This window comes from Rhinolophus ferrumequinum, chromosome 3, assembly GCF_004115265.2.
Source record: "Rhinolophus ferrumequinum isolate MPI-CBG mRhiFer1 chromosome 3, mRhiFer1_v1.p, whole genome shotgun sequence".
NCBI lineage: Eukaryota > Metazoa > Chordata > Mammalia > Chiroptera > Rhinolophidae > Rhinolophus > Rhinolophus ferrumequinum.
In genome coordinates, this window is record NC_046286.1 from 3,569,331 (window position 1) to 3,583,891 (window position 14,561).

Below are 14,561 nucleotides of genomic sequence, written 5' to 3' on the forward strand. Positions count from 1 at the left end.
CCTCAAATAACCTCCACACCCGCGCATGCGCGCCAGGGCACGGCCGCTTCGCCGCTACCGGAGTGCCGCCATATTGGTAAAGGTCCTGGGACAGAGGTAGAACGGAACTTCCTGTTCTCGCGGGAGCTAGAGGCGGGAGTGCCACGTCCGTGCAAACCGGGAAAGAAGAGGATCCCGGAGCCGGTGAGAATTTCCTACTTTTCCCTCCTTTCCTTTCCAGGCCTTTCCCCCCACTTAGTGGGTCATAGAGACGAGGACCCAGAGTCCGTAAAGTGGATGAACAAAGCCTAGAGCAGTGTGCCGGGGGCCCTACATCCGGGAGGCGGTTCGGGATAAAAAGAACGAGTTTGGGGAGCACTGCGAGTGGGGGCAGGATGGAATGGGGGACAGGCCCATAGAAGTGGACGGAGGGCGCGAGCGGAGTAAAGTGGACCCGGCATAGGTACAGAGTTGAGGGTCAAGTGGAGTCACTGTCTCTGTTCCTCTGGTCAGCGTGATGACCAGCTACTTGGGGGCCTCCCACTGGGTGGCCTTGGGACTGCTGACCTGGGCGGCCGTGGGGCTGCTCGTGGCCGGACACGAGGGTCGTGACGACATGCACGAGGACCTGCATGAGGACTTCCATGGCCACAGCCACTCACATGAGGATTTCCACCATGGACACAGCCATGCCCATGGCCATGGCCACACTCACGAAAGCATCTGGCATGGGCATACCCACGGTCACGACCACGGACATTCACATGAGGATTTGCACCATGACCATAGCCATGGCCACCCCCATGAGAGCCTCTACCACAGAGGACATGGACATGCCCACGAGCACAGCCACGGAGGCTCTGGGGAGTCTAGGTCTCCAGGCATCAAGCAGGACCTGGACACTGTCACTCTCTGGGCCTATGTGAGTCCCCAGGGGATGGGGGAGAGGGGTTGGTTCTGGATTGTTGGGAAACCCCACACCACTTGACCCCTGACTTTCCCTCACCAGGCACTGGGGGCCACAGTACTGATCTCAGCAGCTCCATTTTTTGTCCTTTTCCTTATCCCTGTGGAGTCAAACTGTCCCCGGCACCGGTCTCTACTCCAGATCTTGCTCAGTTTTGCTTCTGGCGGGCTCCTGGGAGATGCCTTCCTGCATCTCATCCCTCATGCCCTGGGTAAGTAACCTCAGACTTCTACCTCAAATCTTAATGTTACTTTATTCTTTGGGTAAAAGGGGTTTTTCCCGTTTATGATCTTTGACCTTCCAATATTCTTCCAAATATTGGGGTATTCGCTTATCTGGCCTTTTCTCGTCCTCCTTCCAGAACCTCATTCCCACCACCCTCAGGAGCAGCCCGGACATGGACACTCCCACAGTGGTGAGGAAGGGGCAGGTGGAGACAGGGATTGGGGTGCTGGGGGAGGTCTACTCCTCCCAATTCTTCTCCTGCACTTGAGGAGGAGGATAAGTCTGGAATCCACATTTCCCTTAATGTCTCATGCCTCCATTTCCAGGCCAGGGCCCCATTCTGTCTGTGGGACTGTGGGTCCTTAGTGGAATTGTCGCCTTCCTTGTGGTGGAGAAATTTGTGAGACATGTGAAAGGAGGACATGGACATGCTCACGGACCCATACATGGACTTGGAAAACAGGGTGAGCCGAGGAACAACTTTCCTGAAAGCCACCTTGTTTGCCTCAGAATCCGCTCATCTTATGGCTGTTAGATGGAAGAGGACGTCCCTTTTGAGGATGTATCAGGTGTCTGTTCCCCACTCTTACCAACTCCTTTCTTCCCTCAGAGCGTTCTTCAAAGGAGAAACAGAGCTCAGATGAAGAAGAAAAGGAAGCAGGGGGGTCTAGGAAGCGAAGAGGACGCAGTACGGGTCCCAAAGATGGGCCATTGAGACCTCAAAATTCTGAAGAGGGAAAAACGGGTTCAGGTGAGGGCCAGGGTTGGTAAGAAGCGTGGACAAGGGGCATCATCATGAGCCCCACAGGATGTGTGCTGTGGGTGGTAGCAGGGATCTGGAAAACCCTGAGAGGCTAGCTAGGAAGTGGTCTCTGCGGGGAGATGTGCTAATGGCTGGACTAGGGCTAGGATGGATGTGATGGAGCCTCTAATTGTTTTGTCTTCCTTTCCTCCTATGCAAGACCTGCGTGTATCAGGGTACCTGAATCTGGCGGCTGACCTGGCACACAACTTCACAGATGGTCTGGCCATTGGTGCTTCATTTCGAGGGGGTCGAGGATTAGGGATCCTGACCACAATGACTGTCTTGCTACATGAAGTGCCACATGAAGTCGGAGACTTTGCTATCTTGGTCCAGTCGGGCTGCAGCAAAAAGCAGGTTGGTGATGATGTGCACCAAACATGGTTGCCTCCAATCCTTACCCCCTGCTCACCCACCCCAAACCCAAGACTGCCTCTCCTTGCTTCCAAACAAGTTATACTGTTATTGATAATAAATCTTCTAGAAATCAGGGAGAGGTTCTGTTTCACTGTCCTGTAGCTTAGTATTTCTTGAACTGTGGTCCATAAACCATCTGAATGGTTTTGATATCTTAAGATTTTTCAAAAAGTGTCTATTCTAGACTCCCCTCTTTTTGCCATACTCTTTTGTTTCCAAAGACATGCACCCTACCCATATATATCTGTACCTCCCCAGCCACGTCTAAACCACTGATAATCTTTAGATATTTAGATATTGATAAATGCTCTGTCTCTTTTGTCCACCAGGCAATGCGTCTGCAACTACTGACGGCGGTAGGGGCACTTGCGGGCACAGCCTGTGCTCTCCTAACTGAAGGAGGGGCAGTGGGTAGTGAAGTTGCAGGTGGGACAGGTCCTGGCTGGATTCTGCCGTTCACTGCAGGTGGCTTTATCTACGTAGCAACTGTGTCTGTGTTGCCTGAGCTGTTGAGGGAAGCGTCACCACTGCAGTCACTTCTGGAGGTGCTGGGACTACTGGGGGGGGTTGTCATGATGGTGCTGATTGCCCACCTCGAGTGAGAGGTGGGATAAGCCACCCCCACCCAGCCCCAAACTTCTGGCCTCTAAGTCTTCGGAGTTTGTGGTCTGTGGAGGTTGGGGCCCTGGCCAGGGATATCTGCCAAAGGAAGGAGTTTTCGCATCCTAGGGAAGTGGTGACTTTAGCATGAGGGCTAAGGTTTAGCAGTCCTATAGGGGCTGTAGAGATGAGAATGAGAGACCCGAGGAACTACAGTGTTGGGTGTGTGCTGACCACGTTATTGGGTTTGGGGCTAAATGGGGCTGTGAAGAAGGCTGGAAGAGACCAGTGATGGCAGCCTACCCCATGTCCCCTCCCCCACCTGTTCTCAGAGGACCAAGCTGCCGCACACAGGCTTCTCCAAGGTCCTCCTCCCTCCCTCTCCCTTGTTGGTGGAGGCTTCAGGGAAGACCAAAGCCCTGGACAGAAGGGGCACCGGAGTCAAGGGATAAACATCAATTTAACATCAATCGTGTATCGTGATTGGGGGGTGGGGGGCCGTTAGTTGCTAATCTTGTGGCCTGATTTTTTTGTTTTTATTTTTTTATATCACTGTTTGAATCGAGGGGGTGGGGTGGTGACCAGAAATAAAGTCGTCGGATCTTCCGCCCCAAAGGCAGTCTTTGTGTTTTTTGGAGGAATGGGGCTTGTCTCCCAAGTCCCTAAAGCCCCAAGCGGTGGTTTCTGGCCACGCCCCCGCGGTGGGAGGTCCGCCTGTGCTGGTGGCCGCGGGTGGCCTAAAGCTAGTGGGGCTATGATTGGCCTGGCTCGGCTCTCGCCACGCCCCTTCTGCGCTCGGATTGGTTCCGTGTTGGGTGCCCGCCCCCTCGCCGCCAGCCATGGCGACGCAGCTCCGGCTCCGCTCTGCGCTGGCCCTGGTCACAGGTCGAGGGGGGTGCTCTCCCAAGGCGGTTTGGGGTGCGGGAATTATATCGGGGGCGCGCCCTCGGCCTCTGCAGCTGCTGTGACCTCTGTCCCCCGGGCCGAATTTTACTAACTTTGCGCCCTGTTAACCTCTGACCTCTGCCCACTCCTCGCCTCGCCCCACCTCGTGTTTTCTTCCACCGCAGGTGCGGGTAGCGGCATCGGCCGAGCAGTCTGCGTGCGCCTGGCCCGAGAGGGGGCCTCTGTGGCTGCTTGCGACTTGGACGGGGCAGCGGCACGGGAGACGGTGGGGCTGCTGGGCGGGCCAGGGAATGTGGAGGGGGTGCCCCGCGGGGCCCACGCTGCTTTCCAGGTTGACGTGTCTGAGGCCGTGGCCGCTAGACAACTGTTGGAACAAGTGCAGGTGAACGCGAGCGACCTCTCCCCCTTTAAAGTGTTCACACTGCCTCCACCGCCCCTGGCTCTTTTCATGGTGTTTTGGTATGTAACCTCTGTCTTCCATAGGCCTGCTTTTCTCGCCCGCCATCTGTCGTCGTGTCCTGTGCGGGCGTTACCAGGGATGGGTTTCTGCTTCACATGTCTGAGAATGACTGGGACAAAGTCATAGCCGTCAACCTCAAGGTGGTGACCTCTGAACCTGTGACTTCTGGCCCCTTCAGCCTGGGAAGGGAGTTGGAGGATGACTGTCACCCCAGCTGATCCTTTTTGCCTTGTTACTCTGTCCTCACTAGGGCATCTTTCTAGTCACTCAGGCTGCAGCCCAAGCCCTGGTGTCCAATGGTGGTCGTGGCTCCATCATCAACATCAGTAGCATCGTAGGCAAGGTCAGGTTGAGTTGGGTTGAGAAGGCATGGAGTGGAGAGCCTCTCCTTGGAACCCCTGATACATCTCAGATCTCTGACTCGTCTATAGGTGGGGAACATGGGACAGATAAACTATGCAGCATCCAAGGCTGGAGTAATTGGGCTGACCCAGACTGCAGCCCTGGAGCTTGGACGGTTGGTCAGACACCTGGGGGTTCAGGGGGCTTTGCTGAGGTATGTGGGAGCTCTGAGAGAGGGGTCGGTGTTCAGTCCTCTCCAGAGTCGGCAGCCACTCTCCCTTTCACAGACATGGGATCCGCTGTAACTCTGTCCTCCCGGGGTTCATTACAACACCCATGACGCAGAAAGTGCCACAGAAAGTGCTGGACAAGGTAGGAGGCCATGGGTGGAGGGCAGAGAGCAGAACCGTTCAGAGACCCAGCCTCTCTGGTCTTGAGAGAGAGAGAATACTGGGCACAGTGCCTGACACATAGTAGGTACTAAATAAGTGCACAAGGAACGAAGACAAGAACAAAGGGTCACAGACTCAGTCTACAAAAACAATCCAAAAAGAAACTTGCAGCCACATATGAGTGTTTCCTTACAGGTGACTGGAAAGATCCCAATGGGACATTTGGGGGACCCTGAGGGTGAGCACTGAGTGGGGAGTGGGCCCTGGGGAGGGTCTTGGATGAACAGATCCCAAAGTCTGGTATCTGAAAGGGTCTCACCAGGATTGGTGGTTGGTGTGTGTGTTTTGCGGGAGGAGGTGTTTCTGGTGGGAGATGATGGCTCCTTTGGGTCTATGGGAGTGAGTAGGATTCTGCCCTCTCCTCACTGTTCCCATAGATGTGGCAGATGTGGTCGCATTCTTGGCATCTGATGACAGCAGATACATCACGGGTGCCTCAGTGGAAGTCACTGGTATGAGGCCATCGTGGGGAGGGAGAGGGCAGAGAAATGGAATCCAGATGATTTGAGAAAGCAAGGGAGGAGAATCTGGAGCCACTGAGGTTAGGGCAGAAGTTCCCGAAGGCCAGGGACGGAAGACGACCCAGTACCCCCCAGCCCATTTGTTTCCACCTATGCATTTCTCCAAATGTTTTTGCCCCTCCTAGGAGGTCTTTTCATGTAACTGCCTCAAGGACCCTGGATCTGCTCACTCCCCATCACTCGGCCCGGCCTCCTGCTGATGAGGACTCTGAATTCCCAGGCTACAAAAGGGGTGGCAGTGTATGGCTCAGGAATGCTGAATATGGGAGGCAGGGGTGCTTGTGACCCCAATAAATTCCAAATCCTCTTCCCTGCCACCTCCAGTTCTTGTGTCCAAGCCCTCAGACCCTTCCCCACCTCCCCCTTCTTTCCCTTTACCAAAGGATTGTTCCCTTTCACTGCCTAGTCTCCCAGGGCAACCCCCGCCGCCGGGTGTGAGAGGAGAGAGTGTGTGTCACTGTGTATGCGTGACACTCTGGGTCTTTTTGGAGGGAGGGGTCTGCCCCATCCCCTTCCACTAGTCCTGCAGCCCCAGTCCCCTCCCCCCAATACCCTGGGTCTTTATGGTCCCCAAGGGTGATTTGTTCATGGCCCCATCCCGGTGTCCAGCCTGGCCTTGGGAGGGGGTCTTGGAACAGGTGGCCCTCCCCCAGCCCTCTCCTTTCTCTGCGTCCCCCCTCCCCTTTCTCTCCACCTTACAATAGCTGCAGCCGGCCTGGGGTCGGATGGGGGGGATTAGGGGAGGGGGCCAGGATTAGGGGAATGGACCAGCCGATGAAAGGGGCTGGAGGAGAGTAGAAAGGAGGGGGCTGGGATAAGGAGGAGGAAGGGGAGGGGGTCCGCGCTAATCGACTCTGGAGCCCACATAAGGACTGGCCACGGACTGAAGGAGAGGACAGGGAAGTAGGGGGGATCTGGGGGAGGGGGCGAGGGGACCCATTGCTGCCTTGTCCCAGAAACAGGCCACCCCCTGGCAGCTGCAGCCCAAGTCCGGGAGCCCCAGCTCAGGCTGGAGGAGACGGGACGCCCATCACGGTTTCTCCCCCCCCCTCCACCTCCCCCGCCGTATCCCTCTCATCCCTGCCTTCAATTGGGATCGCTCTGCCCCTTCCTCTTCTCTTTCCTCCCCGTCCCCTTCCTTTACTGCAAAGTCCTAGAGGAGGCCTCTGCCTGCTTCACACTCCAGACATTCGGGCCCTTGTGCCCCTCCACCCGTGCACACCCCCTCCCCGATAGGGGCCCCATCTTGTGTGTGTGTCCCTGCTTCCGCGTGGTGTCTCCATTCCCCTGTTCCTCCCTTGCGCCTCCCTCCCCCGCCCCGGGCCGCGGCTCTTGATTGTCCAAACGCAATTCTCGAGTCTCTGGCTCCGGCCGAGAGTTGAGTCTGGACGTCCCGAGCCGTCGCCCCCACACCTCGAGGGGAGAACGGGTCGGAGGGTCTAGGTAGAGCCAAAGCGGAGGGTGGAGCAAGTCCCCAGGGTGGTAAAGGGAATCCCGGGCACATCGGGACTAAATTGAATTCACAGGACTGGTGGACAGAAGCGGCAGGGAACCCTTCGCAGCTTTTATTCCCCGGAATCCCGGGCTGGGGCTACGGAGTGTGCAGGGATGTGCAGCCGTTCCCCAGAGCCGCTAGGGGACGCGGAGTGGGGGAGGTGGCCCTTTTACAATCCCCCCGTCCCCTCCCGGGGTCCAAGCGACCTCAGGCCCCGCCCTCTGGAGCGGAGGCCCCGGGTGGGGGCCAAGGGAAGGAACTGTGGCTAAGGCTGTCTGTGCGACGGTGCTGGGCCGGAGGCGGAGACCGGGGTCCCCACGTGGCGCTGGACTTCAGGGACGCCGGCTCTTCGCCGGGGGCGGGAGCGTGCGGGGGGCGGGAGCGTCCGGAGGGCGGGGGAACCCGGGCGTCCACGTCGCGTTCCACCCGCTCCGCGAGTGGCGGCTGACGTTTCCCCAGTCGGCGGGGAGTGGAGTGGAAGGGCAGGCGGAAGTGACGTAGGGCCCAAGCGCCCGGGCCAAGGCAGCAGCGGCGGCGGCGGGAGCTGCTGTCTGAGCGGCGCCTGCGGACCGAGCGAACTCGGCCAGGAGCCGGGGCCCAGGGCGCGGTGTTGCGGCGGCGGCAGTGCGGACGGCGGGAGCCGGGTGAGGGGCCGGGCCGGTGCTGGGGCGGCAGGAGTGGGGGGGGGGCTTTAGAGAGGCGGTGTCTGCGCGAGGGCGATCCCCTTAACCCTGTCCCTCCCCTTTCCCTCTCTCCCCAGCCCTCCACTCCTTCTCCGCCTAGGAGCCCCGGCGGGGGGCTGTGCCCGGTCACCATGACGACGCCTGCGAATGCCCAGAATGCCAGCAAAACGTGGGAACTGAGTCTGTATGAGCTCCACCGGACCCCGCAGGTGACAGGATCCTCCCTGCACAGCTTACTCCCTCTCCCCAAGACCCTCAATCCCCAGACCCTCTCTCACAGCCTCTTTTCCTTTTTTTGCCCCATTCTACCGACCCTGCCCGATTTCACAGAGTCCCTTGATCCTACCTTTGAATCACCTTAACCTTTTAAAAACACTTTCACATTTATTTCATTTACTCCTCAAAACAGCCAGAGAGAGGTAGAGCAAATATTACTATCTTCTTTTGAAAGCTAGTAAACGGACAGAAATTATCTTCCGTGTTCCTCAGTACAACGTCATAGATCAGTGCCTGTAAGACTTACCTTGGGAGTTTGTTGCAAGTGGAGCTTTCTGGCCCCCCCCTCCCCTACAGAATAATATTGTATTATTCTGATACAATAATGTGACAGGGCCCCAGAATCTGCGTTTTTAACAGGCACCCTAAAGGATTCTGATGTAGATATTACCAGGATCACACTTTAAGATAAGTCTTCCCCAAACCACAAATCTGTGCCACTCCCACCCCCCCCCCCCAGGTGTCTCTCCCAACTTCAGATCATCCTATTGCAAAGCTCCTATTCTTAATTCAGGAACATTAATTTTTTCTGTTCTCCATTTTCTCCAAGTCAGTGGCCCCCCTCTGTCTGAATTACCATCTTCCTCAAGTGGCCAACATGGGTTACCCAGATTCTGCTATCTCAGTGTCTCTCAAACCTCCCATTTCATAGGCCACTTGATTCTAAAACTTTTCCCCCCAATCCACCACCACCTTTCCACTCACCAATGTCTCCAGGAAGCCATCATGGATGGCACAGAGATTGCCGTTTCCCCTCGGTCACTGCATTCAGAACTCATGTGCCCCATCTGCCTGGACATGCTGAAGAATACGATGACCACCAAGGAGTGCCTCCACCGGTTCTGCTCTGACTGCATTGTCACAGCCCTGCGGAGCGGGTAACAAGAGGGACACCTTTGTGATGGGGTAAAAGGTACAGGGCTAAGATCTCAGTGCCCTGGCAACTGACTGCCCAGGGCTTTCTCTCTCCTACCCCAGGAACAAGGAGTGCCCTACATGCCGCAAGAAGCTGGTATCAAAGCGATCCTTGAGACCGGACCCTAACTTTGATGCTCTGATCTCAAAGATCTACCCCAGCCGGGAAGAATACGAGGCGCACCAGGACCGCGTGCTCATTCGCCTGAGCCGCCTGCACAACCAGCAGGCGCTGAGCTCCAGCATTGAAGAGGGACTGCGCATGCAGGCCATGCACAGGTTCGGCCAGAGAGACGGAGGGGCTGGTGGGACAGATCCAAGGGTCACATCCCCAATGCTGGCTTTGTGGCCTGCCAGCCTCTAAGCCTAAAAGCTGACTGCAGCCTGATTGGCAGGCTTGGAAGTCATGGATAGAAATTGCCAACTTCTTATTTAGCAATGGGCACTACTGTTCTTCAGAAGAAAAGAGCTCATCTAACTTTCTGGAAGTTAGAACAGTGGAGTGATTTGGGCATAAGCTCCGGATTCACACTGCTGGGGATTAAATCACCTCCTAGGCCAGCACCATTCAATCTTTAATGTGGATCCAAATCACCTGAAAGTCTGGTTAGAACTGCGAATTCTGATTCAGTAGGTCTAGAGTTGGGCCTGAGTTTCTGCGATTCTATAAGCCTGTGTTACTGGTTCTTAGACCATACTTTAAAAGGTGAAGGGCTGTGATCTCAAACAAGATGTTTAATCTCTCTCAGCTTCAGTTTTGTCAGCCATAAAACAGAGATGATTTAATTATCTGCCTCATAAGACTTGTAGTATGAGAGCAATCAATGCAAAACACTTAGCGTGTGTTTGGCACACAGTTAGTGTTTAATAAATATTAGGTGTCATCATTAAGATTCCCCTGATCTCTTAAATCTCTGAAGTTTGAAATGTAAACCCCTTATCCTTGATGCTTTCTAACCTCATCCACTTTCTTCTACAGGGCCCAGCGTGTGAGGCGGCCAATGCCTGGGTCAGATCAGACCACCACGATGAGTGGGGGGGAAGGAGAGCCAGGGGAGGGAGAGGGGGATGGAGAGGATGTGAGCTCGGATTCCGCCCCTGACTCTGCCCCAGGCCCTGCTCCCAAGCGACCCCGTGTAGGGGGTGCAGGGGGGAGCAGTATAGGGACTGGGGGAGGAGGCACTGGTGGGGTGGGTGGGGGTGCTGGTTCTGAAGACTCCGGTGACCGGGGAGGGACTCTGGGAGGGGGTACCCTGGGCCCCCCAAGCCCTCCTGGGGCCCCCAGTCCCCCGGAGCCAGGTGGAGAAATTGAGCTCGTGTTCCGGCCCCACCCACTGCTCGTGGAGAAGGGAGAATACTGCCAGACTAGGTGAGAGCCGTGTTTCCCCAGACCCCTCAGAAACCAGAGATCACATAGGCTTCCATCAGAAGTAGGGTTTGTCCAACCCGAGGAAGAAACCCTAACGCAGAGGCCCTTTTGGAAAGTCCCCTACATCCCTTCTCCATTTGTGGCTTCTTGTGCCCTAAATGTAACCTCTTTCCCACTCCAGGTATGTGAAGACAACTGGGAATGCCACAGTGGACCATCTCTCCAAGTACTTGGCACTGCGCATTGCCCTCGAGCGGAGGCAGCAGCAAGAGGCGGGGGAGCCAGGAGGGCCTGGAGGGGGTGCCTCTGATGCTGGGGGACCTGACGGAGGTGGTGGGGAGGGTGGGGGTACCAGAGGAGGTGACAGCCCTGAAGAGCCTGCCTTGCCCAGTCTGGAAGGTGTCAGCGAAAAGCAATACACCATCTATATCGCCCCCGGGGGCGGAGCCTTCACGGTGAGCCTTGGAGGGCAATGGCATGGGGGAGGGGGTAGCCTGGGGCCATGCACAACTGTGACCCTGACTTCTAACTGAGCAGCTCTCCTGCCTCTGCATCTCCCTCTCCCTTCTATGTCCTTTCTCCTCTGTCAACTCCATGTGCCCCGTTCTACCCCATCTCTTTATCATTCCTGTTTCTTTCCTCCGCCCACCTCTCTCATTCATTTCCTTTACTGTCTTCTCCAACTTTATTTTCTCTTCCCCTGCCTCTCTCTCCCACTCCCTCTGTAGACACTGAATGGCTCGCTGACCCTAGAGCTGGTGAATGAGAAGTTCTGGAAGGTGTCCCGGCCACTGGAGCTCTGCTATGCCCCCACCAAGGATCCAAAGTGACCCCACAAGGGGACAGCCAGAGGATGGGGACCATGGGGTCTCCCTGTGTCCTGGCCCACCACCCCAGCTTCTTTGTCCCCTAGTGCCCCCCAGCCCAGCCAGCCAGCAAGAGGACATAAATGAGGACATGTGGCTTTTATACAAAGTATCTATATCAGATTCTTCTATATTGTACAGAGTGGGGCATGCACCCCCATCTACTGCCTTTTCTATTTCCCCCAACCTCCCATATACACAAGACGTTGGATAAGGTGAAGAAACCTCCTTTCATGCCCTCATACCAACAACAAATTTACTTTTTTTCCTCTTTGAAATCTGCAGTTCTGTGTCTTTATCAGGGGCGTACTAGAAGGGAAAAAAAAAAAGATTGGAGAGGAAAGCCTAGGAATCCTGTAGAATCAGTCTTGGCAGTGGGGAAGAAATGTCAAAAGTTATTCAAGGTGTGTAATTCCCATTTTTCAGAACCCCCAAAGCAGCAAATGAGTACAAAAGTAGGAATGACCTGTGAAGCTGGAAGAGACAGGATGAAGAAGAGCCCGGGGTGGGGGGTGGGCGGTGTGAAATCAAATCCCAGACTTGCTCCTTAAATCCTGAGTTGCCTAGGCTGAAATCCAGGGTTTCAATACCAAAGGGAAAGCTGGAAAGGGCCTCGAGAATAAGGCATGTAGCGGTGGACAGGGCGGTGATGTTTGCAAGGGGAAGAACTCCTCTCACTACAAGACGCTGGTTCCTATAACTGGGAAGAAAAGAGGGAGGGAGGTGGGGAGGGATGCAAGAACCTCCCGGCCCCACATCCCCGCCACCCGGGCACGGGAGAACTGAGCCGTTCCCCCAGCCCCAGCCGTCGGCAGAGTGGAGGGAGGGAGAGGGCCCCGTCTCCCCCCTCCCCGTGTGTGTCTCAGTGGCTGTCCAGACAGTGGCCGGGAGCTGAGCGGTGGGGTCCAGTGAAGCCTCTGCTCTTCTGGGCCTCGAGTTCCGCGGGCGGGCGGGCTGGCGGGGCCGGAGGATAGGCGCCTGGCTGCATACCCTGTCCGGGCAGCGCGGGATCGGAGAGGAGGAATCGCCTGTCCAGAAGGGACTGATGCTCCCGGTCCCCCGCTTCAGCCTCTCTGCCCCTCACTTCCTGTTTCCGTTGCTCTTCGTGCCCCCACCCTGATCCACCCCAAATTCCTGCCGCTGGCTTGGTTCTCGGTCCTGCAGACAGAGGAGTTAGTCTTGGTGTGACCCGCAGACCTCAGTCCTACACCCCCCCACACACACACACACTCCACGCTTGGAATTTCTCTTTTGTTCCGCTCGGTCCTAGTAGCCTCAAAACCGTGGACGCGGGGGGCGTCCTATAGCCCCTGCGAGTACCGCAGACCTGGTGTGTGACCTGGCGCTCACCGCAGAGATCTCTTGGCCTGCAGAAGTAAAGAACACCCGCTCTACCCTCTAGGAGACCCTTTCTACACCCGCCTCCCAGGGACCCTGATCCCGGGATGCTGGGCGGGAGGAAGGTGGGCGTTGTTCCTAGAATTTCGAGGAAGAGAAACGTGCGGAGGAGTCAGGAGAGGAAGCCGGAGTATGCAAAGCACTCAGCTTCTCCTGGTTCCAGGGAGCGTCACCCCCTCACTGTCATCATCCTCCCCAGCCCTAACAGACCTGGCAGCTCTTCTGTCTTTCCCACCCTCTCGCTTCACTCTGAACAGCCCGCGGCCCCTCTATCCCTTCTCAGTCCCCAGTGGACACCTTCGCCCCACTCTCCACCTCCAGTCCTCACATTTCCCCTGGTGCCTCTCTTTCTCAGTGAGTGCTCTCTTACTCTCCTCTGCCCTCCTGACTGAACTTCGCAGACATCCCTGTTTATTTAGGTGACCCCATGGGGGAGACACACAGAAGTGTTGGCCTAGGTAAGTCTCCTCTACCTACCCACCGGGGAGCCGGTCTCCTTCCTCAGTGCGTGCAGAAGGAGGTGTGGGAGAAGCCTGAGCAGCTCAAATTCTGTTCCACTCTTGGCTTCTCTGAGTTCCTTCCCCAAGTAGGTACTTCAGCCTCTCAACTAAGCCTGTATGGTTAGGCAAAGTGAGAGAGATATAGAGGATACAAAAGAGAACTGGACTATTTTGATGGGGGCAAGATTTATGTAGGAAAATAACTAACAATGCAAAGGAGCCAGGTAGAGAAAGAAAGGTTGATACTAGAATCGAGCTGACCTGGGCAATAAGGAATTAAACTTTCAGGTAAAAGAATCGCTTGGGAGATCACTACTTAGTTTCACCGTTTCTGGAAATATGCATTGAGTCCACCACGTGTCAGGAACTATTCTGGGACCTCGGTGTTACACACAGACACATGATGTGGCCCCCGCCTTTCAAGGATTTCATCTAGGGGTGTTCATGGTGAGCATCCCAATACCGAATCCAGCATCTAGTCCTATCAGTTGTATCCACTGTAATACCCCTCAAGTCTGCCCACTCTTCTCCAGCCTCCACCTCCCTGGTCCAGCCGTCCCCTGGACCATCGGTTCTCCTCCTCCTCCCAGAATTTTTGCAATAGCTGGGAATGGTCTTCCTTAATACACGCTGCACTCCTAAGTAAGAGACCTTTTTGAAATGCAAATCTGATTGTTTCAGGCACTCTGCTTAAGCCTATTCAGTGGTTTCCCACTGATCTTAAGCTAAAGGTCCAAGTCCTTAACCTGGCCTCAAAGGCCCTGAGAGATCTGGCCCTCCCGGCCTTCCCAGCCTCATCTCCCACCTGTCACTCTCCCTGTCACGCCTGAGGGCTCCACTTCCTGTTCACGTGTGCTTCCTCCCTCCAGAGCATTTGTGCAGGCCGGACCCTCCGCCCAAAAGGCTCCTTCTTCCATTTCTCTCTTAGCAATTGGTTCAGATCTCAGCTTCTCCACCTCACCCTCAGTGAAGGTACCCTAACCTTCCTTTCAGGGTCAAATTCCCCTTCTCTGGGCTCCCACACCACGATGTGCCTTTCCTTGGAGGCACACAGCACAGTTGCAGTGGTACCTTTGTTGGTGATTATTTCATTGATGTCTGTCTCCCTGCAGAAGGTAAGCTCCCTGAGGGCAGGGGCCAAGTCTGCACATACTCACTCTCGTCAGTCCCTGGACCTAGAACTGAACACTCCATAATATTGAGTTCCAATATTGGTTAAATGGATGCATGTGTGCCAGGATCTGGGGCAGAAGGTACATATTTCAGGCTTCAGAAGGCAGCATGAAAAAATGTGTGAAGGCAGCATGAAAAACAGCACAGGATTGAAAACCAGAATATCTGGGTTCAATAACTAAATTAAAAGTATTGGTTGTGTGACCTTCAGTAGG

General features: G+C 55.6%; 3 protein-coding genes across 6 annotated transcripts; all 3 read left to right on the top strand.

Moving 5' to 3' along the window:
* Window positions 1–31: 31 nt before the first annotated feature.
* SLC39A7 (solute carrier family 39 member 7) lies at window positions 32–3,599 on the top strand. Its single transcript, XM_033099531.1, has 8 exons — window positions 32–183; window positions 493–901; window positions 989–1,157; window positions 1,308–1,361; window positions 1,498–1,635; window positions 1,782–1,922; window positions 2,134–2,330; window positions 2,720–3,599. The coding sequence occupies exons 2-8, from the start codon at window positions 497–499 to the stop codon at window positions 2,990–2,992; spliced, it is 1,377 nt and encodes a 458-aa protein (XP_032955422.1). The 5' UTR covers window positions 32–183; window positions 493–496; the 3' UTR covers window positions 2,993–3,599.
* Window positions 3,600–3,740: 141 nt separating this feature from the next.
* On the top strand, window positions 3,741–5,981 carry HSD17B8 (hydroxysteroid 17-beta dehydrogenase 8). Of its 4 annotated transcripts, none has more exons than XM_033099570.1 (9): window positions 3,742–3,875; window positions 4,061–4,278; window positions 4,380–4,496; window positions 4,607–4,699; window positions 4,788–4,873; window positions 4,986–5,070; window positions 5,286–5,328; window positions 5,528–5,602; window positions 5,797–5,981. In XM_033099570.1, the coding sequence occupies exons 1-9, from the start codon at window positions 3,830–3,832 to the stop codon at window positions 5,811–5,813; spliced, it is 780 nt and encodes a 259-aa protein (XP_032955461.1). In that variant the 5' UTR covers window positions 3,742–3,829; the 3' UTR covers window positions 5,814–5,981. The 4 variants fall into 4 exon arrangements, with proteins under 4 accessions (XP_032955437.1, XP_032955461.1, XP_032955446.1 ...); XM_033099555.1 differs by having other exon boundaries at window positions 4,788–4,912; window positions 5,797–5,980; XM_033099546.1 differs by lacking the exon at window positions 5,286–5,328 and having other exon boundaries at window positions 3,741–3,875; window positions 4,788–4,912.
* A 1,559-nt stretch (window positions 5,982–7,540) lies between these two features.
* Window positions 7,541–11,553, top strand: RING1 (ring finger protein 1). Its single transcript, XM_033103681.1, has 7 exons — window positions 7,541–7,810; window positions 7,927–8,058; window positions 8,843–9,003; window positions 9,104–9,319; window positions 10,020–10,409; window positions 10,591–10,864; window positions 11,138–11,553. The coding sequence occupies exons 2-7, from the start codon at window positions 7,981–7,983 to the stop codon at window positions 11,237–11,239; spliced, it is 1,221 nt and encodes a 406-aa protein (XP_032959572.1). The 5' UTR covers window positions 7,541–7,810; window positions 7,927–7,980; the 3' UTR covers window positions 11,240–11,553.
* Window positions 11,554–14,561: the final 3,008 nt, after the last annotated feature.